At 37.7% G+C, this 26743-nt stretch overlaps 3 protein-coding genes and 1 long non-coding RNA gene across 5 annotated transcripts; 3 read left to right on the top strand and 1 right to left on the bottom strand.

The window, feature by feature from the left end:
• Positions 5105-6973, top strand: LOC104766927 (glycine-rich cell wall structural protein-like). 2 transcript variants are annotated; one of them, XM_010490897.2, is made up of 2 exons: positions 5105-5493; positions 6181-6973. In XM_010490897.2, the coding sequence occupies exons 1-2, from the start codon at positions 5133-5135 to the stop codon at positions 6768-6770; spliced, it is 951 nt and encodes a 316-aa protein (XP_010489199.1). In that variant the 5' UTR covers positions 5105-5132; the 3' UTR covers positions 6771-6973. The 2 variants fall into 2 exon arrangements, with proteins under 2 accessions (XP_010489199.1, XP_010489198.1); XM_010490896.2 differs by having other exon boundaries at positions 5109-5592; positions 6244-6973.
• On the bottom strand, positions 10403-10786 carry LOC104768094 (60S acidic ribosomal protein P0-like). Its single transcript, XM_010492026.1, has one exon. The coding sequence runs from the start codon at positions 10784-10786 to the stop codon at positions 10403-10405; it is 384 nt and encodes a 127-aa protein (XP_010490328.1).
• On the top strand, positions 12325-12764 carry LOC109130933. Its single transcript, XR_002036699.1, has 3 exons — positions 12325-12364; positions 12441-12512; positions 12589-12764. It is a non-coding gene; the product is annotated as an uncharacterized LOC109130933 (long non-coding RNA).
• Positions 14570-16551, top strand: LOC109130888 (F-box protein At2g16300-like). Its single transcript, XM_019240979.1, has 4 exons — positions 14570-14734; positions 15736-16083; positions 16175-16268; positions 16325-16551. Exons 1-4 carry the CDS (start codon positions 14570-14572, stop codon positions 16549-16551), a joined length of 834 nt encoding a protein of 277 aa, XP_019096524.1.

Raw genomic sequence — 26743 nt, 5'->3', positions numbered from 1 at the left:
TTTGAAGAGGGTGTTTGTAAACCCCAAAGTGTTTGGGATGTATAGAGTGAGGCCTGGGGGTGGCCATGGTGGTGATGATATTCTGGGAGAGAATGTGGTATTAGTAGGACATCGAGATGTTCTACGCGGATCACGGGGTGGTTCTGGTTGGAGAAATGCTTATAGACGTTATGACTGTTTGCTAGAGGGAGGGGGGGTCCTGAACAACTCATGAGGAGATGGGGGTTCTCCTAAGGGGATGGGGGTTCCCTAGATACCGATAGCTCGAAGGATTGCAGTCCTGAGGGTGGCAGAGGAGATGGGGGTTCTCCTGGTACCAAGATCTCGAGGGTGACGATCCGAGGGTGAGACGGTATGGCTCGAAGACGGGGGGTCTGAGAGTGTGATCGATATGGCTTGAAGGTTGCACCCTAAGAGCAGATGAGTTGGTGGCAAAAGTGTCAAGGACGTGGGGATAAGCATGGTAACCGAATGTGGATTTATGAGATTTATGGGGGTTCAATCTCAGGGTTACGGTTGAGATCGGATGTGGATCTCGGGGTTGATGGGGGTTCAATCTCGGGGTTTTCTATGTGTTGACCAGGAGGATCAGGTGTATGCTGGTCGGGGGACCAGAGTGGTGATGATTGGGAGAGTATGGTTTGGATTGACCGGTGGGGTCAGGATTGTGTGGACCAGTGGTGTCATGGTTGCGGTAGACCAGATGGTTGGATGGTGCGAACTGTTGCGGCGGTGGTTGGATGAGTTTTGCGGTCTAGTGGCGGTGTGTTGCAGATTCGANGTAGTTAGAACTTGTCTATTTTTGAAGAGGGTGTTTGTAAACCCCAAAGTGTTTGGGATGTATAGAGTGAGGCCTGGGGGTGGCCATGGTGGTGATGATATTCTGGGAGAGAATGTGGTATTAGTAGGACATCGAGATGTTCTACGCGGATCACGGGGTGGTTCTGGTTGGAGAAATGCTTATAGACGTTATGACTGTTTGCTAGAGGGAGGGGGGGTCCTGAACAACTCATGAGGAGATGGGGGTTCTCCTAAGGGGATGGGGGTTCCCTAGATACCGATAGCTCGAAGGATTGCAGTCCTGAGGGTGGCAGAGGAGATGGGGGTTCTCCTGGTACCAAGATCTCGAGGGTGACGATCCGAGGGTGAGACGGTATGGCTCGAAGACGGGGGGTCTGAGAGTGTGATCGATATGGCTTGAAGGTTGCACCCTAAGAGCAGATGAGTTGGTGGCAAAAGTGTCAAGGACGTGGGGATAAGCATGGTAACCGAATGTGGATTTATGAGATTTATGGGGGTTCAATCTCAGGGTTACGGTTGAGATCGGATGTGGATCTCGGGGTTGATGGGGGTTCAATCTCGGGGTTTTCTATGTGTTGACCAGGAGGATCAGGTGTATGCTGGTCGGGGGACCAGAGTGGTGATGATTGGGAGAGTATGGTTTGGATTGACCGGTGGGGTCAGGATTGTGTGGACCAGTGGTGTCATGGTTGCGGTAGACCAGATGGTTGGATGGTGCGAACTGTTGCGGCGGTGGTTGGATGAGTTTTGCGGTCTAGTGGCGGTGTGTTGCAGATTCGAGGACGAATCTTTTGTTAGAGGAGGAGAATTGTAACACCCGCGAACCAATTTCTGGTTATTGGGAAGGGGTGTCGATTGACACCAAGGGGAGTGTCGATCGACACCATCAATGTTTGGTTCGACCAGGTTGTTTTTAATTGTCGTTTCTGGTTTGGTTTGATTTAATTGGGTTGTCTAAACCATGTATATAAGGGAAAACTCGACCTAGGTCGTGAAAAGAGGTTGTCTTGGCCGTTCTAAGAGAAAAGAGAAAAGAAGGGTGTTCTTGAGAGTTTGGAGGCTTTTGGAGAGATTCTTGGCTTGTGTGGTGAGATATGTTGCTGAGGAGTGGAGATCTGGTGCTAGGAACAAAGGAGAAGGCTTCTAAGGGTTGGATTCGTCGTTGTTGAGTCAGAATCTTCCTGCAAAAGAGGTGAGTGCATGACCATGGCTTATCTAAGTCTGAGAATCCTTTGTTTGCTTGATTTGTTGTGTTNTGTCAAGGACGTGGGGATAAGCATGGTAACCGAATGTGGATTTATGAGATTTATGGGGGTTCAATCTCAGGGTTACGGTTGAGATCGGATGTGGATCTCGGGGTTGATGGGGGTTCAATCTCGGGGTNACATTATCATGGCTTATCTAAGTCTGAGAAACCTTTGTTTGCTTGATTTGTTGTGTGTCGATCGTCGAATCTCCGTTTCCAATCATCTCCAATCCGTTCCAAACTCACCAAAAAGTTTCAGGAACCTATAGGAACCATAAAACAATCACCACAAAGTGGGTCGGTGTCGGTCGACACCATGTTTGGGCCAGTGTCGATCGACACCATGTTTGGGCCAGTNATCAGGTGTATGCTGGTCGGGGGACCAGAGTGGTGATGATTGGGAGAGTATGGTTTGGATTGACCNTGGGCCAGTGTCGATCGACACCTACCTGGTGTCGGTCGACACCAACTTGTTTGATTCGTGATTTCCTGGTTTGTTGTGTTTTGTTTGTTGTTTGTTAAACATTTGAATCTCAGTTGCTTGTGTATATAGCCCAGTAGATGGGAGGATTGCCTCACTAAGTATTTGTGATATACTTACGCATCTCAATTGTTGTATGTGGTGTGCAGGTATGTGATGTGGAATCATGGCGATGAGGAGGAGGAGGATCTAGGGTCTCATTTGTGTGTTGTTGGTTATATTGTTTATGTTAGAACCTTGGATAGAGTTGTGCTAGGTTGTTGGATAGGATGGTTAGGAGTGTTATTGTATTGATGTGTATTGGTTTTGTATTATTGGTATGTTTCCGCTGTGCTTAATGGTTAATGCTGGTTTAATGATGAATTGTGGATTGGCTTGGTTAATTAAGTAGTATGGGATGCTTAATTATATATATTGTATTTATTATTATAAAAAAAACGGGTCAGGTCATTTCAGACTCTAAGGAAGGACATTGATCGAAGCCACTGATCGGTTATTGTTCGGATTAGTTCTAACTTCTCCGGTTTGGCACCATTTAAGGAGAGAACCCTAACTAAATTAATATGAGAGTTACAAATTATGTGATAGAATATAAAATTTAATAAAATATGTGAGAAGGTTCACAAATAAACACTTATTAGTTTTCAAATATAAATAGTTACTATAACTAATAATATATGATATGAGTTCCAAGCAAAAAAAATATTAATATATCTTATCATATATATTTAAATATACTTTAGTTTGTTTTAATTAGAATCATATTTCAAAATAATGTAATAACCATATCATGTTAAATATTTCTATTAAAGTAAAGAAATAAAAGAGAAAATCCTTATTTTGGACAATATGCTACACAAATTAAAAATAAATTGAACATCTTATAAGGTATAATATCAAATTAGATTCTGTCTTGAATAAAAATATAAATAAGATAATGTATGTCATATAAAATCAATTAAAAAAACACACTACAATATTAAAAAAAATGATACATGTCGTAATAAATAATATATTGTATGTCTTATAAAATCAATTGAAAAAATATACTAAAATATTATAAAGAAAATGACACATGTTGTAATAAAAGAGTTAATATAATGTATGTCGTATAAAGTCAATTGAAAATAATACACTAAAATATTAAAGAAAAAATGACACATATCGCAATAAATAATATAATGTATGTCATATGAAAAAAATATACTAAAATATTACAAAGAAAATGACACATGTTGTAATAAGAGAGTGTCACATGGCAACTTCTTAGAGTTTGTCAAAAGAGAACCTAAATTTATTATTATTAAAGAAAACAAAATATCATTATTTTAAATAACTAATATGCAATCAGTTGTTACATTTTAAAGAATTAATATGCAATCAACTCTCATATATGATAGGAATTTTAATATCATATTAATCTAATCAAATTAATATGAGAGTAACAAAATATGTGATAGAATATGAAATTTAATAAAATATGTGAGGAGGTTCATAAATAAATACATTTATTATTTTTCAAATATAAATAGTTACTATAACTAATAATATATGATATGAGTTCCAAGCAAAACAAATTATAAATATATCTTATCATATATATTAAAATATACTTTAGTTTGATTTAATTAGAATCAAATTGCAAAATAATCTAATAATCATATCACGTTAATTATTTCTATTAAAGTAAAGAAATAGAAAAGAAAATCCTTATTCCGGACAATATGCTACACAAATTTAAAATAAATTAAATATCTTATAATATCAAATTAGATTTTGTCTTTAATAAAAAAATATAAATAAGATAATGTATGTCATATAAAGTCAACTAAAAAAAATACACTAAAATATTTTTAAAAAATGACACATGTTGCAATAAATAATATATTATATATCATATACAATCAATTGAAAAAAATATACTAAAATATTATAAAGAAAATAACACATGTTTTAGTTGTAATAAAAAAGTGTCACGTGACAACTTCTTAGAATTTGAAAAAGTTAACCTTACTTTATTACATAAAATTTTAATATTCAAATGTATGTTACCATTAAGTCCATTACTATCTCTTAAGATTATTTTTTGTTTCCTTCTCATACAAATAACTGAATAAGTCAAATAGTGGCATAGCCGCATAAAGGCTGGAATACTCGGAGTCGTAGTTACGACTTAATAGCGGAGGATAATGAAAATGATAGTGGGGATTTTGCATTCAATGTGGCTACCAAATCCAAAGTAGTTGAGAAGCTCTAAAGGTATAAGAAAGTAGGATATTCTAAAACTATTTAACATCCTCACCTTCTCCATTGTCTCTCCTCGGTAGTTTTTTTCGAACTATTATTTGTTTCGAATTTTCTCTGAAGGTTCTTAATTTATAAAAGTCATTGTTTCATCAATTCAATTGAATTATACGAACAATAGGAGAGAGTGTGCTGTATAACCTATAAGCTGTATATCCAACATTCAGTACGTAAACTAGGTGAACATGGAATTAAATAAAGGATGACCAGTAAGAGGCACTTGGTGTCGCTCATTAATTGCTTCTTTGAAAAATCGAACATGAGAGATTTGGGACATGAGAACATGCGGAGAAACGCGGTATGAAGAACTTGAAGGTCTCTCAACTATATCTCATAAATGCTATCTCTGTCTCGATCTCTCTCTCTCTCTCCTTACTATATATAGTGTTACTGGCTAGGTCAAGTGAGCTAAAACAATTGTATACTGATCGAGTAACGATACTACAACACTTATTAAAAGATATGGGGAAAGTATCGTTTGGCTTAGTGGGGTTGATGCTTGTCGTGTTAGTAATTGGGGTTGTGGAGTGTAGGAGATTTGAAAAGGAGACGTTAGGAGGTGGTGGTGGTGGACTTGGCGGTGGCTTTGGTGGTGGGAAAGGTTTTGGCGGAGGAATTGGTGGCGGTGGAGGTGCCGGCGGAGGCTTTGGTGGTGGTATAGGTGGAGGCCATGGTGGCGGTTTAGGAGGTGGCATTGGTGGAGGCCACGGTGGTGGTCTAGGAGGTGGTGCAGGAGGAGGTGCCGGTGGTGGTCTAGGAGGTGGTGCAGGAGGAGGCGCTGGTGGAGGACTCGGAGGAGGCCATGGTGGAGGTATTGGTGGTAGTGCCGGAGGAGGTTCTGGTGGCGGTCTAGGAGGAGGTGCGGGTGGAGGACTGGGAGGAGGCCATGGTGGAGGTTTAGGAGGAGGTGCTGGTGGAGGTGCTGGTGGCGGACTCGGAGGAGGCCACGGTGGAGGTTTAGGAGGAGGTGCTGGTGGAGGACTAGGAGGAGGCCACGGTGGAGGTATTGGTGGTGGTGCCGGAGGAGGTGCTGGTGGCGGACTCGGAGGAGGCCACGGTGGAGGTATTGGTGGTGGCGCCGGAGGAGGTGCGGGTGGAGGATTCGGAGGTGGTGCTGGTGGGGGTGGTGGTCTTGGAGGAGGACATGGTGGAGGTTTTGGAGGGGGCGCAGGTGGCGGTTCTGGTGGGGGATTAGGCGGAGGTGCCGGAGGAGGATTCGGTGGAGGAGCTGGCGGTGGTGCAGGTGGAGGATTCGGAGGTGGTGCAGGAGGAGGTTCTGGTGGAGGATTTGGTGGAGGTTCTGGTGGAGGATTTGGTGGGGGAGCTGGCGNCTTTGGTGGTGGTATAGGTGGAGGCCATGGTGGCGGTTTAGGAGGTGGCATTGGTGGAGGCCACGGTGGTGGTCTAGGAGGTGGTGCAGGAGGAGGCGCTGGTGGAGGACTCGGAGGAGGCCATGGTGGAGGTATTGGTGGTGGTGCTGGAGGAGGTTCTGGTGGCGGTCTAGGAGGAGGTGCGGGTGGAGGACTGGGAGGAGGCCATGGTGGAGGTATTGGTGGTGGTGCCGGAGGAGGTGCTGGTGGCGGACTCGGAGGAGGCCACGGTGGAGGTATTGGTGGTGGCGCCGGAGGAGGTGCGGGTGGAGGATTCGGAGGTGGTGCTGGTGGGGGTGGTGGTCTTGGAGGAGGACATGGTGGAGGTTTTGGAGGGGGCGCAGGTGGCGGTTCTGGTGGGGGATTAGGCGGAGGTGCCGGAGGAGGATTCGGTGGAGGAGCTGGCGGTGGTGCAGGTGGAGGATTCGGAGGTGGTGCAGGAGGAGGTTCTGGTGGAGGATTTGGTGGAGGTTCTGGTGGAGGATTTGGTGGGGGAGCTGGCGGAGGAGCTGGTGGAGGATTTGGCGGTGGTGGTGGTGCCGGTGGTGGAGTTGGCGGTGGATTTTAAATTTAAATAAAATTGAATATATTCATACAAAATCTATTCTTGGCTTGAACTAATTGAGCTAGGGCTAGTAACTTATGTACCAAGTCATATGAAAAGAAAGTAAATCATGTTTTTCCTTAATTTGTTATTATGTATGAATCATACTTAATTTTTTTTTAGAAAAAGTTCCAATATTCATATTCATTTGAAAAAAGTTCCGGTTATTTGTTCATCGTTTCGACAAATAGATACAAGAAAAAATTGCAGTTGACATTTATTTATATTTTTATTCTTATATAGTCTAGGTTTTGAAATCCACGCATATATATTTTGATAAAAATTATATATGATTGATTATATCTCATAAAAAAAATTAAAATTAGTACTAAGGAAAAAAATTAAATTTCAGATACACAATTTTTTTAAATATAAAAATCAGTTGTGTTATAAAATAAAATCTGATAAAAAAAAATCATAAATTTAACTTGACGTCCAGGCGAGACAAATCAAACTGATGACCTCACATATCCTAAACCATTTTCTTTGACCACCAGAAAAACGAAACAATTTTATAATCATGAATTTAACTCGTGTTCATATTTAATTGATTGCTACCACTTATGTTTTCGTGTTTTTTATTCAATGTTTTCTTATTCTTCATATTCTTTCTTGTCATTTTCATTGTCAAATTTTGTGTTAAGTGTCATCGTAACTTTAACCGTTTGGTTCTTCGTTATACTCTTTTCTTCTTCTTTCTTGTCAACTTCTTCACATTCTTCCACTGAAAAACCTTTTTTTAGACTACCACACAATTTTTTTAACCCATCAAACTCCAAAAACAAAATCATTTCTTTTCTCATAAAATTTGTGAAATTCATGATTGCCAGCATAGTCAACACATGCACCCAATTATTGACAATTTTATCCATATACTTATTTGATTTTAGATCCACGCGTTTAGAAACTTCTTAAACCAAAATCCTTACTTGGTTTATAATATTTTTAAAACATAATAAAATATACTAATAATTATTTATTAAATATGAATCATATTATATATATAAATATGAGTACACGATAAGAACATATTAATTATAAATAAATAATATCAATTATATTATATCATCAAATAATATCAACCGTATCATATTATCAAATAACTGTAACCGTATATAACAGTAACCGCTTGAACCGTAATCGTATTTAAACGTAACCGTTTAACAAACTGTTAAACGGTTCTAGTTAAGGTTACAAAAATTTCTAACCATAACCGATGGTTAATAAACCTTAACCGTAACAACCGTAACCCTGGTCATGCCTATGTATAGCTAATAAAACATGTGTGTTTGTCGTCCATCTTTCTTCTTTAAACCTCAAAATTTGACTCAAACATCAAATTAAGGTCTTGCGATGTCAATCCTTCTTCCTTAGACCCAAAATAAAAAAATTAATGAAAGAATATCAACTCATCTATAAAATCATACACAAAAATATGTTTTACAGCTCATAAGAAATAAAAAGCACAAATGTAGATAAATAAGATAATTTATGTTTTGCATCAATATTTATAATATTTTAAACTTTTAAAAGGTTTCGAAATATAAAATTTGAACCTTTTAAAAATTTTCAATATTTATAATATTTTAAACTTTTAAAATTTAAAACTTATAATATTTAAAAACTTTTTAAAAGCTAAGAACTTTTAAAAGTTTCAATATTTATAATATTTAAACTTTTAAAATTTTTAAATATTATAATATTTTTTTGAAACTGTTTAAAGTTTTAATTTGATCAAATAAAAAACCAGATCAAACCAAATAAAACTTTTAAACTTGGACGCCTGATAAATCAAGCTTTCCTGCTCATTCGTTGTTGGAAGCATATTAATCTTATTTATACTGGTTATGAACCATTGTCTAAAAAATTTCTAGCCGATGTGGGATATTGTGCTTAGTTTTTTTATTTCCACAAATTCAAAATTTTCCTTTTTCTAAAAAATTCTGTAAATTTAAAAAATGTTAATGAATGACATGTCAAATCATGATAGGTTGTTTAAAATAATTCTTAATATAGAAAATTCTGGAAATTGTATAAAATGTTAATAAATGATATGTCAAATTTCTATTGGTTGTTTAAAATCCTATGTGGACGGTCTAGAAATTCTGTAAATTTAAAAAATGTTAATGAATGACATGTCAAATCATGATAGGTTGTTTAAAATAATTCTTAATATAGAAAATTCTGGAAATTGTATAAAATGTTAATAAATGATATGTCAAATTTCTATTGGTTGTTTAAAATCCCATGTGGACGGCCTTAGGAGCTTATAATTCCTACTTTTTATTAGTATAGATTTTATTGTCTATCTAAAGATTTAGGCTCAGAATGGTATTACATCTAATGGCGTTTTCTTATTCCATTACGCAAAAGTTTGTCAATCAAGAAAACCTGCATAGCAACATTAAACCACCTAAAAACGCAGTATTTGTCATTTCATTTAAAACAATACAAATAAAAATTCTTTATGTAAATAAGTGGGTATATGTTACTTATTTGCATAATGAAGTTTTATTATTTTACAAAAATCAAAACATATTAGCAATTGTACGGTACAAAAGCTTCCGGGTGCAAAAGAAAACTGCATTGTGTTCCTAGATTCGATGGATGGTAGTATGCTTATGTTTGATTTAAGAACAAGGACCAGTAAAGCATTTAATTAGTGAATTTACAGGCTACATGGGCGCGTTCGTTGCAAATGATGAATCTTTGATGTCTCGTGGAGCTGTGCCCTTGCCAAACCCACCAAAAAGCATCTATGATGTACTAAGTAAACCCGTGACGTGTTAGACCATGTCCAACTGTGGTTGTTAAAGGATTTTAAAGAGATGCTTAAGCTTAAAAATAAATCAAAATATATTATAAATGTTGGCATCAATACTAAGAGGGGTATTCAACTTATATTTTAAAAGATTTGGTAGGATTTTAATATTTTAGGTTTTTAAAAGATTTAGGAGATTTTTAGGTGATTTGATTGTGTTTTAGATTTTTTTTTATTTTTTTTTTTAGAAAATGAAATGTGATTTTATGAGATTCTATAAGATTTTATAGTAATTTACAACAAATGGAAAAAAATTCTATAGCAAAATATTTATTAATTAATCGCTTATTTGTGAAGTTGTAAGAGATGCCGATGAGACACCACCACATAGGAAGAAGCTAAGTGAAGAAGATGAGCAAAAACCAAAAGGAAGAAATGTCGTGTAGAAGGGGAGAGAGAGAGAAGCAAACGATCAAGAACCAAAAGAGAGAGAAGCAAACGTGAATGTTAGGAAAAAAAAAGAAACAAAGATATTAGAAGAAGTAAAATAATCTGATTTTTCTCATTGAATGAATCAAGTCACTGTACAAACATATATATAGTGATTACTATACAACAATGGAGTTAACGTCTAACAAAGAAGCTCTGTTAAGTTCTGTTAACGTCTCTGTGACGTGTCTGTTAACTCCAACACATCGAGACTGCTGAAATCGATGTATACATTCGAGACTGCTGAAATCGCTAAACTGGTTGTCTAATGCCATTTATCTGTATATACTAGTACTACAATGAGAGAGGATCGCATACAAACAAGATAAAAAGAAACTCTTTTCTCTTACAGGATCAAAGATTCACTGGGAAGAATCTGTTGGAGTAATAGGTTGAGTTCGTTTCCTCTGGTCTTAACACCAATGGCTAGAGCAGTCTTGAGTTTAACCAACTCACCTAATCTGAGAGAGGCTCGTTTGTTGTCTCTAATATAGAGAACAAGAACACCCCTCGAAGCAGCTAAGTTGGGTATATGCTTCCTTAGTATCATCATAGTGTTCTTTCCCATAAGCACCACAGAGTCTCCACGAAGACCCTTTCTGATGTTCTGGAGCTGAGTTGATCCGACGTTGTCGGCCGCAACGACCAAGATCTGGGTGTACTCATCGATCAGCTGACACAACTTGGTGTCGTACGCGATCTTCTTCTCCGCCTTGGTTGCTTTCACCATTTTCGCTCAAAAACGATAAAAATTTCGAGACACAAACTCAGTTTAACTCTGTGTACAGAGGGAGTTTGACGTCTTGAGTTATCTTTTACGACTGTTTTCTTTTTAATGAAATCCTTGAAAATTCTAGCTCAAAGGTATGATTATGAGAAGAGTAATTTTCAACTATAAAACAAAAAAAAGTCTCATAGAATCATTTAAAGTAGCATTTTAAAAAAAATTATGATATTTTGAATAACAAGAGATTTAAAGTTGGTTTTATAAACTATTGATTGAATAACAAGAGATTCTGATTTATTTTAAAAGATTTTATAAAAATCTTTAATTGAATAACAAAGGATTTGAAGAATACTTTAAAATCCTTTAAAATATAGGTTGAATACCTCCCTCTAAGTACTTTTAGGATTGTTAAGGATTGCATATGTGTTAGTGTATGATTGGTTGCTCAAGTTAACAAAACAAAAATAAAAAAATAAAAAAAATGTGTGTGTGTTTTCTTCCTCTCTCTTTCTTTTCTTTCGAGCCGATCCCAAAATCACTAAGATTTTCTTCTGAAGTCTCGATCAATTGAATTAAGAGAATAGTGAGTCAGGAATGAGTTTCTAATCCGTCGTTATCACCATATCACCATCAAGCGACGTCGGTGACCATTGGTTCCTCAAACTCAAGCACCAAATCAGGAAATTATAGAAAACTCAAGCACCATTGATATCCTTTGATGAAAAATATAGTAGAAATGATAATGTTTTTTTGTGTCATAATAAAATAAACTAAATTTCTATGTATAGAGTTTAAAAAATAATGAATTTTGGTATAGAAATTATTTTTATATAAAAAAAATTTATTACATATAATTGATTTTAAAATAATAAGATAAGAATTTTTTTTTCAAAATCTCACTCTTCGAATAAAAATATAACACATGTTTCCTTGTCACAAATTTTCTACTTTTCTGGCAAAAAAAAAAAACTTTATCCTTTGCATTTGCTGTGTGGTAAAATGCATATTCAAATGTTGAATTAACTCAATAAGTTTTAATACACGTAGATTTTTCCTGTTTTTCAACATCCTCATTGCAATCATTCAACAGTTTAATTATTCTTTCATCACGTATGATGGTCTTGGTCTTTCTATTGCTTTACTCTACTTTTCTCTTTCTAGATAATCTAATATAATAAAGTAGACTTACACCCTTCTAAGAAGCTCTATCTATCTGACACATGGTACTTCTGAATCTTCTATTTTATTTTTTAATGTTTTATCTCATGTTTAAGCCAATTGGTAATGAGTTGTAAATGGTTAATAGACCACATAATTTTTACGACTTCTCAAAAAAAAACCAACGAAATCTCTGAGTTACTAAGTAAGCTACGTTGTCATTGATCTCTTCCTCTTATTTTCTTCTTTTTTTTCAAAAAACGAGAATATATCTTTATTGAAACTTCAAATGCTTAGTTCGTCCACAGCTTTGGCCAACAGTTATAATGAGCACAGTTTTTTTAAAGAAATGCTTCACGAAGGCTGAAGAGATGAAAGATAGCAAGAGAGTCCCAGCTAAAAACCACCGACAAGGTCTATCTGGTATGAACTTCTTCTCTTTACTCTTTGTTTTTTAATGGAGACTTTATTAATTTGTTTAGATAGCTTTGACGGACAGCGTATGCGGGAGAGAGAAAAACACACATTTGCTTTCCACAACACGCACAAAACTCATCACGAAGAGAAAAAGGTATCCTTTCTAACAAAAATATACTTATACTCAAATTAATAAAATAGCAAAATTAGATTCACTAATTATGAAACAGATAATCAACTAAACGGAGAACCAAACCAAAAGGATAAGAAACGATGTCAAGCAATGCAAGACCAAGGTAAATGAAGATCATCAAAGGCAGGGAATAAAATACAACCTAAAAGTATCCTTAACATGGGGGACACCAAAGTATCCCTATACTCGATATATTTGCATTTTCACACTTCACTTTTTATAATATGTACATATACCAATGTATTGTTTTCCTTGTGGGGACACACACCTACTAGATATACAACTAAATGGAGGATACAGAACTACCTAACCATATGACATTATTTCAGTACTCCAAAGCGCGAAAGAGATGAGAATGCAGAGAAACCCAGCCTCACCTAAACTGTTTCCCCAAAGTTTTATTATATGATTTCCCCTACTCTAAATTAATTAAAAATAGATGTATCTCTAATATGTAGACAAGTCATTAACATGCAAACCACATCAGAGGTGTTTTCCAACATATTTTAGTGGATGTTGAGAGGTCAGTATCTCCATACGTAGCGGCTGCCACCGTAAACTGGGTTAACAAAGATCTTTTTTTTTCCCCAATTTTATTCAATTTACAAAAGATAAATTTGTCAACCAAGCTGGAAGAATAATATACAATATTCATAAAACCAACAATACACGACCTGTAATAAACAATAGATTGTCACTTCAATTTTTAATTTTTAAAAAACCCTCAGTTGTCAATTTAAATTTGAAATAAAAAACCACAAAAAATACAAACACACTGAATATACACAGGATCGCAAGTAAACAACTAAATTAAAACAGACACAATTAAATGCCCAGTAATTACAAACTACTATACGACCACAAGCAAACTGAATATACACAAAATCTTTATTTACACAAATATAATATTCTACAAAAAATAAAAAAAAATACAGAGATCCCTAAATAAAAACCACAAAGATCCCCAAATAAAAAAAGGAGAATTGCATTCTGTAACCCAAAAAAAAATTATAATTAATTGAGTAACTATACTAACTATGAAAAGATGATATAGTGCATATTTGATATAATAATTAGAACATTAACCCTCTATTATTATCTTTCACCACCACCTCTTGCCATCATCTCTTGCTATTACCGCCGGCCACCAGTGCCGGCAACACCGCCGGCCACACCGCTGGCCATCACCGCCGGCCACACCTCCGACCACCACTGCCGGCTACCTTCAGACCACTACCGCTAGCCACCTTCTGGCCATCAACTCCGACCACCTTCGGTGGCCACCACCGGCGGCCACCACCTCCGGCCACCTTCCTCCACCACATTTGGCCAGCCTCCACCACTACTTCCACCAAAGTATCAACACCTCAATTGGTAATTTTTATTACCCCTTGTGTCATTCACTTAATTTTTCAAATTAGTATGCTATATCCTTAAATATATTTTTAATTTTGGCTACTGCACTAATTCACCCTAAAAAAAACACAAACAAACGGACAGAACACCATATAAATAAATATCCACACAAAAAAAAAAAAAAAAAAAAAAANAGCACACCTATCACAAATAATCAATATCACAGCAAAAAGAGGGAAACAAAGGTAATTTAAAAAAAAAAACAATATTTCAATTAGCTTCCACTGAAGTATTCTCCCTTATAATAAAAAATATTTCAAACACTAACACTAAAATAAAAGGAAAAAGAAACATACACTTTTAATTAAATAAAAAAATGTTTACGGATTTTACATAATTTAAAAAATATGTGTAAGTATCTTATTTTGGAAAAAATAAAACCAAAGTACAATTGATGGAAAATTAAAAATAAATAACTATATTTTAATATATATGGTGCTACTATATTAATATAATCCACGCAATGCGTGGGACTTTACCTAGTATAAGATAAGATTAGAAAATTGTATTCGTTCTAACATCCTTAAATGTCTTGGCTAAGAGCATAAACAAAAGACTTATTCTATATCTCCATCTTCTTTGAATCTACACTCTTCAAAGTAATGAATCTAACCATAGCAGACTGGTCGCTGCTTCCAAAAGACATATTGGAACTAATTTCTGGTCGTTTCGAGACATGTTTTGAGATTATCCACATCCGATCTGTATGCAGCTCGTGGTGGTCTGCTCTGCCTCAACAAAGTTATCTCAGCCGCTTAGGGAAAAAAGTCTTCTTCCCATTTTCAATGACAACCCTCGGTTTGACGGGGATGAGCACTGCAAACTAAACAAGTGTTGAGTTAAAAGAGTAAGAATTAGTTGCTTGTAAAGGAAACAACACACAAAAATTTGACCACCGAGTTCACGGATAACCGCTACGTCTCAGGGGAGGACTCTTGCTCCCAAACTCCACTATATGAAAGAGGTTACACATACCACTAACTTGTGATGTTTTTCTTGATTTATAGATTTTGGCACAAGAAGAACAAGAATCAAAAGATACAACAACAATAAGAAAAAAGCTTGCTTGAGAAGCCCTTCTTTCTCTCTCACTTTTCTAGAACACTCTTGATGTTTGTCTCTCACCCACCTCCACTAACTTTTGATCGATGTACTATATAAGAGTGTGCATCTGGAACTACGGATGTCAATTAGGGCCAAAGCCCGCGGGCTGGCCCGACCCGGTCCTGAAAAATACCGGGTTCGGATTTAAATATATATGTCTAGAAAAAATCGGGCCTTTCGAACTAAGTCCGTTTGGGCGATAGAATTTCTCGGGTTTAGCCCGACTGGGCTCGGACAAGGCCGAAAAGCCCTTTAACAAATATATTTGTACTTTTTTGTTAAAATTTTTATTTGATTGCAATATTTGATTATATATTTATTGTAAATAAAGTTTAAAACTCTAATCCTAGTTTTCATATTTACTTAATTATCTTGCTTAATACTTTAAAATTTTTTATCTATGATATTTTATATGAATTATATATAATTTTATTTGGTTAAAGTATAAAATTTTATTTAGTTTTAAACTTTTTCTTTTAAATTAAGTTGGTTGTAGTGAATATAGATGAATTATTAAAATTTTGATTGATTTGTTTTACCGCGCATCTTTAAACACTGCTTTTTAAGACTTATAAATTTAAATTATTGATCTGTAAGATAAGCCCGAAAAAGCTTGGGCTCGGACTTTGAAATATAGGTTCGAAAATATTTTGGGCCGGACTAGGCTGGACTCAAACATATATGGGCTTTACGGGTCTCGGGCCGGGCCGGGTCAGCTGGATTGACACCCCTATCTGGGCCTAACCCATCTTGGTCTCCTTTGCTATTTTCGTCTGGCCCAATAACGCCTAATGTTGTGTGTTTGTCAAACCCAATTAACAACAAGATTCCAGTTTTCCTCTTGAGAGTTGAGACCCCTGTTGGTGATGATTATTTGTTGGCAAGTATGAGCGAGCAAATATCCGGTAAACAAAGGTTGTTGTCGCCGTTAGAAACTACTCATAGGTATACATACGGAGTAACTCTCGACACTCTTAGTTCCCAAGTCATCTCCTTGGGTCATTACTACAAGGTTGTTTTTTTTTTTTTTTTGTAACTTTTACCTTGCTTTTACAACTTTGTTTCTTTTGCCAATTTGATTATAAATTTTTTTTTTTATATAGGTAGAATTCTATGCTATAACAATGAGACGCTATAGAACACGACGTGAGAGTTATTGCAAGAGAGTTGCATTTCTTCGAATGGATAGTGAAGACAGTAGAGATTTCGCAGTTGTAGAAAGAAGTGGACTCTACTCCATGGTCGGTTTAAAGCATATAGAGATATAGTTTCATTCAAAGGCAAGTTTTATGTTGTTGATATGAGTGGACTGGGACATGTCTTTGTTATCGAATCCTCATTCAAAAATACGGAGATCAGTTCAGTCACACAGTCTCATGAGACTTTTGATGAGAGATTGGTTGTCTCAGAAGACGAGTTGTTCCTAGTACAATGGTTTACGTCAGGAAGGTATGGTGCATACATGGTTCAGATTGTTTAGGCTCGAAGAGGAACACCAAAGGAGATGGGTTTGGGTTGATGACTTAGAGGATCAAGTCGTGTTTCTTGGAAATGACTGGAATCTCTGCTATTCCTCAAAGACGCTTCCGGGAATGAAAGGGAACTGCATTGTGTTTATTGACCCAAAAAACATCTCTGAGAGAATCCTATTCTTTGACTTAGGAGCCAGAGGCTTGGGTGCATTCGGCGAAAATCAAGAACCCGCGCGGTCATGTGGAATTTTGACGAAGCAAAATCCTATAGTTGGCACCTATCATATATTAAGTGAATTTGAATCAGTTCCTTAATCATGTCTTCAGGTTTATGTATCTTTGGTTTGGATGATTGTATTGGCTAGGATACTTCGTTGGAAAGTTTTAATTCAACTTTACTGCCCATTTATAGAATTCTTGATTAAAAAAACGCATCACATGTCATTTACTAAACTCAATTCATTCAACGACGATAGAAATTACTTCAAGTTCTAAGTTAAGTCATTTTGCTCCTCTGAACACCCTTACAATTTCTCTGATACGCTGCTAACATGTCATTTTACCAAACTCGGTTCATTTATCACGTACGACATGTCATGATTAAGATGGTTTTGAACGGCTTATACAGAGCTGTGCCTAAGGTAATTTTAAGGCTTCTGATATGCTCAAATTGTAATACCATAATGATACTAACAGCCTTGCAGTTGTAATACTTTAGGGGTCGAATCCACAGAGACTCTAGATTATACAACACACTTATTAATTTTTTAATTATGCTAAATCAAAATATTAAATTAAAAACAATGCAGAAACAGAATTAAAAAATGTTGTAAATTCAAAGGATCAAAGATCTAGGCATAGGGAATTTCTCAGGAAATTACAGATTATTAAATCAATAAATTAATAGGATTCAAGCAATTTAAATCATATCTAAAACTCTAAACTCTTTTGTAAAATAAATCAGTTGTCAATGCAAATATTATCTAAATTTAAAAACAGAAAATCCAAATCTCTTTGTAAAATTCAAGGTTAAAAATCAGCTTTAAAAACAAATTTAGATTGTTCACAAAATTATTAAATCAAATCTCTTTGCAGGAAATAATTTTGCTCATCAAAAGGTTTTATCAGAAAAATCAATTATACTCTCATATCAATTTATTTTCCTAGGTTATTAATTCTAGGTGATCAATCAGGAATTAATATGAAGAACAACCTAAGATGAAGATCACACAAGATAATAAATCCTAAAAATAACAGATCTAATAAACCATAAAAATCCTGTAAAAAACCCTAAACCTAACAAGCAAACTACTCAGACATATTCAATGAAGAACAAATCATAATTCTGAATAATATGCAATAGAAATTAAAAGAGTAAATAAGGAGTTTATGAATCTTCTCTCTACAGATGAAATCAGATCCGTCTCTCCAACCGCTCTCAAAAATCTCTCAAGGTTGCAGAAAAATAATACTTTCTAGAAAATAACTCAGGTCTTAACAATGACCATAAAAATCCTAATTATACTCTAAAACACGTCTTGGGCCTTAATTTCAAATAAGGGAAACTTGGGCAAATTTTGTAAATCTTCTAAAGCTTGTGGAGAAAACTTCCGATTGGCTTGTGGCAGCTGCATCGATCGATGCAGAGGTAGCATCGGTTGATGCATACTCTTGAACTCGTCTCTCACCTTCGTTGATCAGCCTTAATGCTTTGATTATGCTCCAAATCATCCTTTTTAGCTCCTTTGTGTTCCATCCGTGCCAATGAGTACCTAAACCTATAAAGACTCAAAAACAACCTAGAAATCAAATCAAAACACTCAAAAAGACACTTATACCATGGTTAAAAACCACAAAAACCATGATATATCAACTCCCCTAGACTTAGCCTTTGCTTGCCCTCAAGCAAAACAGAAACTTAGACCTGTGAAAGAGGTTTGAAAACATGGAATTCACTCAACTCCAGGTAACTGTTTTTTGCACTCTTCATCGCCTTGATCTTCAGAACTTACTTCATATACTTTGTCAATTGAGAAGCATCAACATTCCTTACTCAAATCCCACAATCCATAGGAATCTCTAGTCTCACCATTGTCATCTCATTACATAAATTAAAGCAAATACAGGTGAGTTCTTACCTTGGTGTATCGATCAGTGGCACATGGATTCTCTTCACGTCAAGACATTCTTCATACATCTCCTTTCCTCTCCCTTTTCTCACTTCCAAGGGATTGATTTTTTTTTTCTCTTTTTTTTCCTTTTTAATCAAAGGTGTAAGCGAATACCGGGGTCATCGGTAATTTACCTACCCCTCGCTTCCAAGCTTTGTGTGATCATTTGACTCAAGAGTAAAATAATGGGGTCAAAGGTAATTTACCTACCCCTCTAAACTGATCAAAATCATCTCATCTTTTATTCTCCTCTCTTCTTTTATTTTCTGATCTTTTTTTTTAAAAGTACCGAAGGGAAGAGAGAGGGGAGACATACTTTGAAAAATTGCACTGTATTGTATGGCCCAAAGAAGAAGTCTAGTCCACTGGTTTCAAACCCCAAAGTAAGAGATTAAATCCGGTTAAAATCCTCATAAAAATTGAGACAACGTTAGTTTAACCAGATATCCTTTGGATAAGGGCTTTCAGGATTGTTGATACAGCTCATAGTCTTTTTCTAAACTTCAGTTATGAGATCAAGCATAATCAAGATTCATAAGAGTGTTAGCCAAAGAACAGAAACCATTAGTTAGAGATCCTAATTTTAAAAAGAAAAATTTGAGAAATTTGACTCAAAAATATGGTTTTGACAGACACAACTCACACTCAAGAAAGAAAACGTAGTTAGTATTAATCTCCCCCAGACTTAAACAACACTGTCTCCAGTGTTATCAAGCCTAAGGTTGATCAAGAAAGAAAAATCAAATTGAAAAAGTAGTGAAATAATTATGTTGTAACACATTGGTACTAATGAAATTCTATGGTTTAGAAATATGGTTTTTTAACATTAGATTCAAAAAAAAATAATGAACCAAATACGTGTTACCAATCTGTTAACCTCAGTGTCGACCGATGCAAATATTGCATCGATTCGATGCAAAGCCATATCATTCGAGAATCCGACGTTGAATCCTATAGTCGCATGTTAGTTGAGTTTCTCTCATGGATGTCAGCTCTGTTAAGAATCACTCAAACACAACATTAAATGCAACATGATAGATAATGGTTCATAATGCAATACAAGTTCAATCTGAAACAAATGACAAACTGACTCAAGGAAAAATAAAAATGACTCAAAGTGAAAGAGAAAAAAGGATAAAAGAAACCGTAAACAGAAGTAGGTTCAATCCTCAGCATCAGCATCACCATCAGCAAGATCAGCATCGCTACTGCTCGCTCCACCAAGGGGAGGAGAACGTGACATGTGCCTAGTGGGACGGACGCAGCCACACCGAGACAATCTAGAAATCGCATTCCAGATGGCACGCATGGTGGAAGTCTGGTACTCCTGGTAGGCTTCCTGACTCATAGTAGCAGAAGGCTGTGGTGGCTCAGGGAAATCTAACGTTTTAGTGCCAGAGGAGGAACCGAACTCAAAACCCCCAGCAGGGTGATCATCAGCAAAACCGGCAGCAGGTGGCTCAGCATGTGTGGTAGCGCTCTGGCGACGGGAAGGTGATGGTATAACAAAATCAGCGGGACCAGGAAGAAAACGCAACTACTCTGCATCCTCTCCAATAGTAGTGAGGTCTGGTCGTGGCAATCTGATCAGATGAGTACCAGTAGAATCACAAAAACGCCATAGCATCTCCCTCTTCATCCAAGTGGAGTTCCACAAATGGTCCTCATCAATAACACACCTCTTCGTAAAAATGGAGACAGAGTCAGTAGCAATACGCAGTCGCTGAAAAATAGGAATAAGCACACTCCCAACATACTCTTTCTTCCCACACCCAAAAGCCTTGACCTTCAGAGAGATCAAGTGGAAAACAAACACTGCACCATAATTAACCCTCTTAGGGTCAACCCAGCTATCATCCTCAGCAATCAAATCATAAATCCCATATGCCATTATTTCCAACTCACTCACTCTCATCTTCCCAGGCTCCATCTTACATAAAATAGTGTTGGCTATGGCCCTAAAATGTACCTGATCATTGGATGCCTCACATCAGTCATAGTGGAACTTCGGGAATCATAGTCGCCAGTACCGAAATAGGACCAGAGATGCGAAACATCTACAAATTCTCCTGGAAGTGAAATTCCCTCTAGCTCACTGCTAAAACCGTAAATATCACAAAGATCAGGTAAAGAAATCTCATACCGAACTCCTCTAATGAAGAAACACAGCCTTCCTTCACTAGCTTTTGGGACCTGCTCGTTCTGGAAAAGAAGGCGGACGGAAGCCATGAATTGTCGGACCAGCTCCGGAAAACAGTCATAGTGGTGAGTGCACATGATCCCTTCCCTAATCCAATCTTCTCCAGAAGTCTCAGTACCTCATCATGAATCCCCGTCCTCTGCATCGTAGCAGGATCAACGAACCGAGTTGGCTTGATCTCAACCTTCAGCCAAGCATTGTAAAACAGAATCTCATACTCTCCCCAAGTATCATGTAGCGGTCGGTTGATGTAATCAAGCTTCTTAACTTCTTCAGTTGGACTCCCAGCCCAAACATGCTGTGGTGGAATCCGGTGTCCTCTTCTTGGCCATGGATCATGACATGTGGCTTGAAGAGGTGCATTAGGAGCTGGAAGTGGTCGGATTGGCCTTAGTGGAACCGGAGGAGGAGTCGCCGGCGGTGGAGAGTCACGAAGGTGCAGCTGAGTAGCGGCGGAAGTGGAGCGACGAGGTCTCTTTGATCATTGGCGGGTCGCCATTGCTCTGAATCGGAAAACTGAGTATGGAATCGAGTAGAGGAGACAAAATCGAGTGGAATGGACCATGGAATCGATGGATTTGGGCAAGAAACGAGGGAGATATGGTCGATTGAAGTTATGTTGTCTCGGTTCGAGTTTTGACTGAAAGAGGCGGAGAAGACGAAGTCGGGAGACTTTAGTCGCGATTTTAGGTTAACCTGCATCGATCGATACAAGTGTTGGGTTGATGCAACTGGGCTTAATCCGGCCCACCATCATTCGATTCTTTCCAAACCCACCAGCCCGTTCAATCTTGGATCCATTAACAGCATAGAGCGATGCATCGACCAATGCACCAGCTGTGTCGGTCGATGCAACTCACTTCTGTTTTTTTTAACGATTTTTGCATCACTTAATTTCAAAACTAAAAATTAATATGTTAGTAAATCCTAAAAATAAAAATAAAAATAAAAATAATTAAATCCTACCAGTAGGTTGCCTCCCACTCATCGCTTGTTTTAAGTCATTAGCTTGACTTGGCAGCGGATTAGGCAGAAGGTGCATCATCAAAACGCACAATGTGTCCGTCTGGTATCCTGGCATTAGCCCAACAATGTTTCACCCTCTTTCCATTGACAGTAAACTTTTCTCCCTTGGAGTTCAACAGCACAATAGCTCCATAAGGGCGGACTTCTTGGATAGTGAATGGTCCGGACCAGCGAGAACGAAGCTTACCTGGAAACAGCTTCAAGCGAGAATTGTACAGAAGTACCTGATCATTGGGCTCACAATTTATAGAGATGATCTTCTTATCATGATAAGCCTTGGTTCTCTCCTTGTATAGCTTAGAGTTCTCAAATGCATGATGTCTAAACTCATCCAACTCATTTAGCTGAACCAACCTTCTCTCTGAAGCTGTCTTGGCATCAAAATTCAGCAATTTAACAGTCCAGGCTGCTTTATGCTCTAACTCCACTGGAAGATGACATGCTTTCCCATAAAGCAGATGAAAAGGTGTAGTGCCAAGTGGTGTCTTAAATGCAGTCCGATATGCCCAAAGTGCATCATCTAACTTGGCTGCCCAATCCTTTCTTTTAACACCCATTGTCTTCTCAAGGATTTCTTTGATTTGGCGGTTAGAAACCTCAACTTGANGATCATTGGGCTCACAATTTATAGAGATGATCTTCTTATCATGATAAGCCTTGGTTCTCTCCTTGTATAGCTTAGAGTTCTCAAATGCATGATGTCTAAACTCATCCAACTCATTTAGCTGAACCAACCTTCTCTCTGAAGCTGTCTTGGCATCAAAATTCAGCAATTTAACAGTCCAGGCTGCTTTATGCTCTAACTCCACTGGAAGATGACATGCTTTCCCATAAAGCAGATGAAAAGGTGTAGTGCCAAGTGGTGTCTTAAATGCAGTCCGATATGCCCAAAGTGCATCATCTAACTTGGCTGCCCAATCCTTTCTTTTAACACCCATTGTCTTCTCAAGGATTTCTTTGATTTGGCGGTTAGAAACCTCAACTTGACCACTAGTCTGGGGATGATAGGGGGTGGCTACTCTATGTTGAACTCCATACTTCTTCAACAACTTATCAAACACTTTATTAATAAAGTGCTTACCTCCATCACTGATAACAATCCGAGACACTCCAAACCTAGGGAAGATAATGGTCTTAAAAAACTTAAGAACCACAACAGAATCATTCTTGGGACTAGCAATAGCTTCCACCCACTTGGAGACATAGTCAACAGCTACAAGGATGTACTTGTTCTTGTAAGAGGAAGGGAATGGTCCCATAAAATCAATGCCCCAACAATCAAACACTTCAACTTCAAGAATGAAGTTTTGTGGCATCTCATGCCGTTTACTGATTTGACCCGTCCGCTGACAGGCATCGCATCTTGAGACAAACTTATGAGCGTCTTTGAACATTGTTGGCCACCAAAAGCCTGCTTGGAGAACTTTGGAAACTGTCTTGAATGTAGCAAAATGTCTGGCATAGTCAGATCCATGACAATGAAACAAAACATCAGGTACCTCAGTTTCTGCTAAATATCTTCTGTAAACTCCATCACTGCAATGCTTATACAAGTAAGGTTCATCCCAATAGTATCTCCTAAGATCTCTCAAGAACTTCTTCTTAGCATACCCTGTAAACTTGTCTGGTTCCACCTTAGCAGCAAGGTAATTCACGATATCAGCATACCATGGTTGATCAGAAGTAGTTACAGTAGCCACATCAACGTCAAACTCATAACCCGATGATTCCAAATACGTGCGTCGATCAATGGATGGTACTGCGTCGGTCGATGCATTCGCCAAGTCTTGTTTGTATCGAGATGCAGCATCGATCGATGCACCATATGTGTCGGTAGATGGATTGCCACGAGTCTGCAAAACTTCCCGAGACAATGTAGCTTGAGAACCAATATCAACAAAGTAGACATTCTCCTCTGGCAGTGAATCATGAATTGGAACATCATCTTCTATCTTAATCCTTGATAAATGATAGCTACTCCATTCTCTATCCCTTTCTTGTCCTTAACCTCAATGTCAAATTCTTGAAAAAGAAGAATCCATCTTAGTAACCTTGGCTTGGCATCCTTTTTCTGCATCAAGTATTTGAGTGCAGCATGATCTGTATGAACTATTACCTTTGATCCAACCAAGTAAGAACGAAACTTCTCAAAAGCAAACACTACTGCTAGCAGCTCCTTCTTTGTTGTTGCATAATTTCTTTGGGCATCATCAAGTGTTCTACTAGCATAGTAAAGAAGATGAAGTTTCTTATCCTTCCTCTATCATAGCACTGCTCCCACTGCAAAATCGCTGGCATCACACATTACCTCAAAAGGCAAATCGCAATCTGGTGGTTGAACAATTGGAGCACTCACAAGATCTTGCTTAATCCGTTCAAAAGCTAAACGGCATTCATCAGTAAACTCAAACTTGACATCCTTGCATAATAGAGCTGAAAGTGGTCTAGCTATCTTACTGAAATCCTTGATGAAGCGTCTGTAGAACCCTGCATGTCCAAGAAAACTTCTTACCAACTTCACATTATCTGGTGGTTGAAGACCCGTCATCACTTCTATCTTAGCACGGTCAACTTCAATACCAGCTTCTGAAACCCTATGACCAAGCACTATACCATCTTTAACCATAAAATGACACTTCTCCCAATTAAGAACTAAGTGCTTCTCTTCACATCTAGCTAGCACTTTGCAGAGATTATCCAAACAGCTCTTGAATGAAGACCCATATAGAGAAAAATCATCCATGAAAACCTCCATGTAATCTTCAATCATTTCGGTGAAAATGGACATCATACATCTCTGAAATATCGCAGGAGCATTACAGAGACCAAAAGGCATTATGCGGTATGCAAAAGTACCATATGGACAAGTGAAAGTCGTCTTCTCCTGGTCATCGGGATGAATCGAAATCTGGAAAAACTCGGAGTAACCATCCAAAAAGCAGTAGTATGGATGGTTAGCTAATCTCTCAAGCATCTGACCAATGAAGGACAGCGGGAAGTGATCTTTCCTTGTTGCGGCATTCAGCTTTCTGTAATCAATGCACATCCGGTGTCCGGTAATTGTCCGTGTCGGAATCGGCTCATTCTTTTCATTCTTCACCACTGTAACTCCACCCTTCTTAGGAACAACATGAACTGGACTAACCCATTTGCTATCAAAAATTGGGTAGATAATCCCGACATTCAGCAATTTCATGATCTCCTTTTTGACAACATCTTGCAAATTCGGATTTAGCCTCCTCTGATGCTCAATAGTTGTCTTAGCTCCTTCCTCAAGATGAATTCTATGCATGCACAAGTCCGGAGAAATCCCTGCAATATCATCAAGAGAATAGCCAAGAGCTTTGCGAAACTTTCGCAGCTTGCTTAGCAATAAAGTGAGCTCTGCATTGTTTAAGGAAGCATTAACAATAACAGGATAAGAAGAATTTTCACCTAGAAATACATACCTTAACCATGCAGGAAGTGGCTTGAGATCTAGCTTTAGAGCTTTCTCAAGGCTCCAATCTGATAATTTCTCAGCTTGTGAAGAAGTACCAACCAATTCCTCTTGTGCAACCAACTTCTTCACTTGCTTATTAGCATCTAGTAGCTTGACATACCCAGCAGCAATGTCATCTAAATGCTCAGCTTCTTCAGTAGAAGAAACCAATGCTCTCTCAAGAGGATCTTCAAGATGCAGCTCCTTGAAAATCTCTTCAGCAAGATTAGACAATGTATCCACATAAAAAGTTTGACCATCTATTGTTGGCCTCTTAACCAGCTTATCCATGTCAAAACGCATCTGCAAATCTCCAACATTAAGACCAATCTGTCCTTTCTTGACATCAATAATAGCTCTGGCAGTAGCGAAGAATGATCTTCCCAAGATTAAAGGATCCTTAGGCTCTTCTTCATACTTCAAGACCAAAAAATCAGTAGGTATCAAACAATTACCAATCTTAATTGGAACATGTTCAAGAATATCTTCAGGAATGCGAACTGATCGGTCAGCAAGGATAAGAGTAATCTTGGTAGGTTGGAAATCTGTCATCCCAAGGCTGAGTGCTACTGATCTAGGCATTAAATTGACACTGGAACCAAGATCACACAAAGATCTAGCAAACCTCTCACTGAAGATTGTACAATCAAGAACAAAACTACCTGGATCAGGTAGCTTTTTTGGGATCTTGTTTTGAATGATAGCACTGACTTGGGCTGAAATCATCATCACTCCCTGCTCAGCATTCAAATCCTTGGTTACCATCCTCTTGACATATCTCCTAAGCATTGGAGAAGTTCTAACTGCATCAATCAATGGTAACTCAATAACAAGCTTATCCATCATAGCCTTACACTTAGCATCATCCAACTCTTGTTTAGACTTCCTTGGGTTCTTGGGAAAATGAACTTTTGGCTTGTACACTCTCTCCGCAACTGGAATCGGAGCTTTCGTAACTTATGTCTCGGTCTGGACATTGCATCGGTCGATGATGTCTTGCAAAGTCAATTCTTCTACGACCACTGAGGGTTGCGTCGGTCAATGCTTTGCAGCTGCATCGGTCGACGCAGGTTCCAGATCGTCAAACTCATCATCCTCATCGTTCAGTTCCTGCAATTCTTGGGCTCTCTGTTTCTTCTCAGCTTCAGACTGTAATTGCTTACCACTCCTTAAGGACACAACATTGCAAGAGTGCTTAGGCTTGGATTCAGTTCTTCCTGGTAAGAACCCTTCTTGCCTTTTCACAGCCCCAGCAGTTTGTGCAACTTGACTCTCCAGCTTCTTAACTTGAACATTCAATGAATCAAATTTTCCAGTAAGCT

The sequence above is a fragment of the Camelina sativa genome, chromosome 19, assembly GCF_000633955.1.
Source record: "Camelina sativa cultivar DH55 chromosome 19, Cs, whole genome shotgun sequence".
Lineage (NCBI taxonomy): Eukaryota > Viridiplantae > Streptophyta > Magnoliopsida > Brassicales > Brassicaceae > Camelina > Camelina sativa.
Note: the sequence above shows the minus strand (reverse complement) of the source record. Positions and strands in the feature narration are given on the sequence as shown.

What these genes read in the sequence shown, in the direction of transcription:
- LOC104766927 (XM_010490896.2), top strand. Translation starts at nt 5,133, where the DNA reads ATGAAGAACTTGAAGGTCTCTCAACTATATCTCATAAATGCTATCTCT. An exon ending in TGCCGGTGGTGGTCTAGGAG is followed by an intron (nt 5,593 to 6,243) that starts GTGGTGCAGGAG and finishes GTGGTCTAGGAG; the next exon opens with GTGGTGCAGGAGGAGGCGCT.
- LOC104768094 (XM_010492026.1), bottom strand. Translation starts at nt 10,786, where the DNA reads ATGGTGAAAGCAACCAAGGCGGAGAAGAAGATCGCGTACGACACCAAG.
- LOC109130888 (XM_019240979.1), top strand. Translation starts at nt 14,570, where the DNA reads ATGAATCTAACCATAGCAGACTGGTCGCTGCTTCCAAAAGACATATTG. An exon ending in TCAGCCGCTTAGGGAAAAAA is followed by an intron (nt 14,735 to 15,735) that starts GTCTTCTTCCCA and finishes GGGCCGGACTAG; the next exon opens with GCTGGACTCAAACATATATG. An exon ending in CCTTGGGTCATTACTACAAG is followed by an intron (nt 16,084 to 16,174) that starts GTTGTTTTTTTT and finishes TTTTTTATATAG; the next exon opens with GTAGAATTCTATGCTATAAC.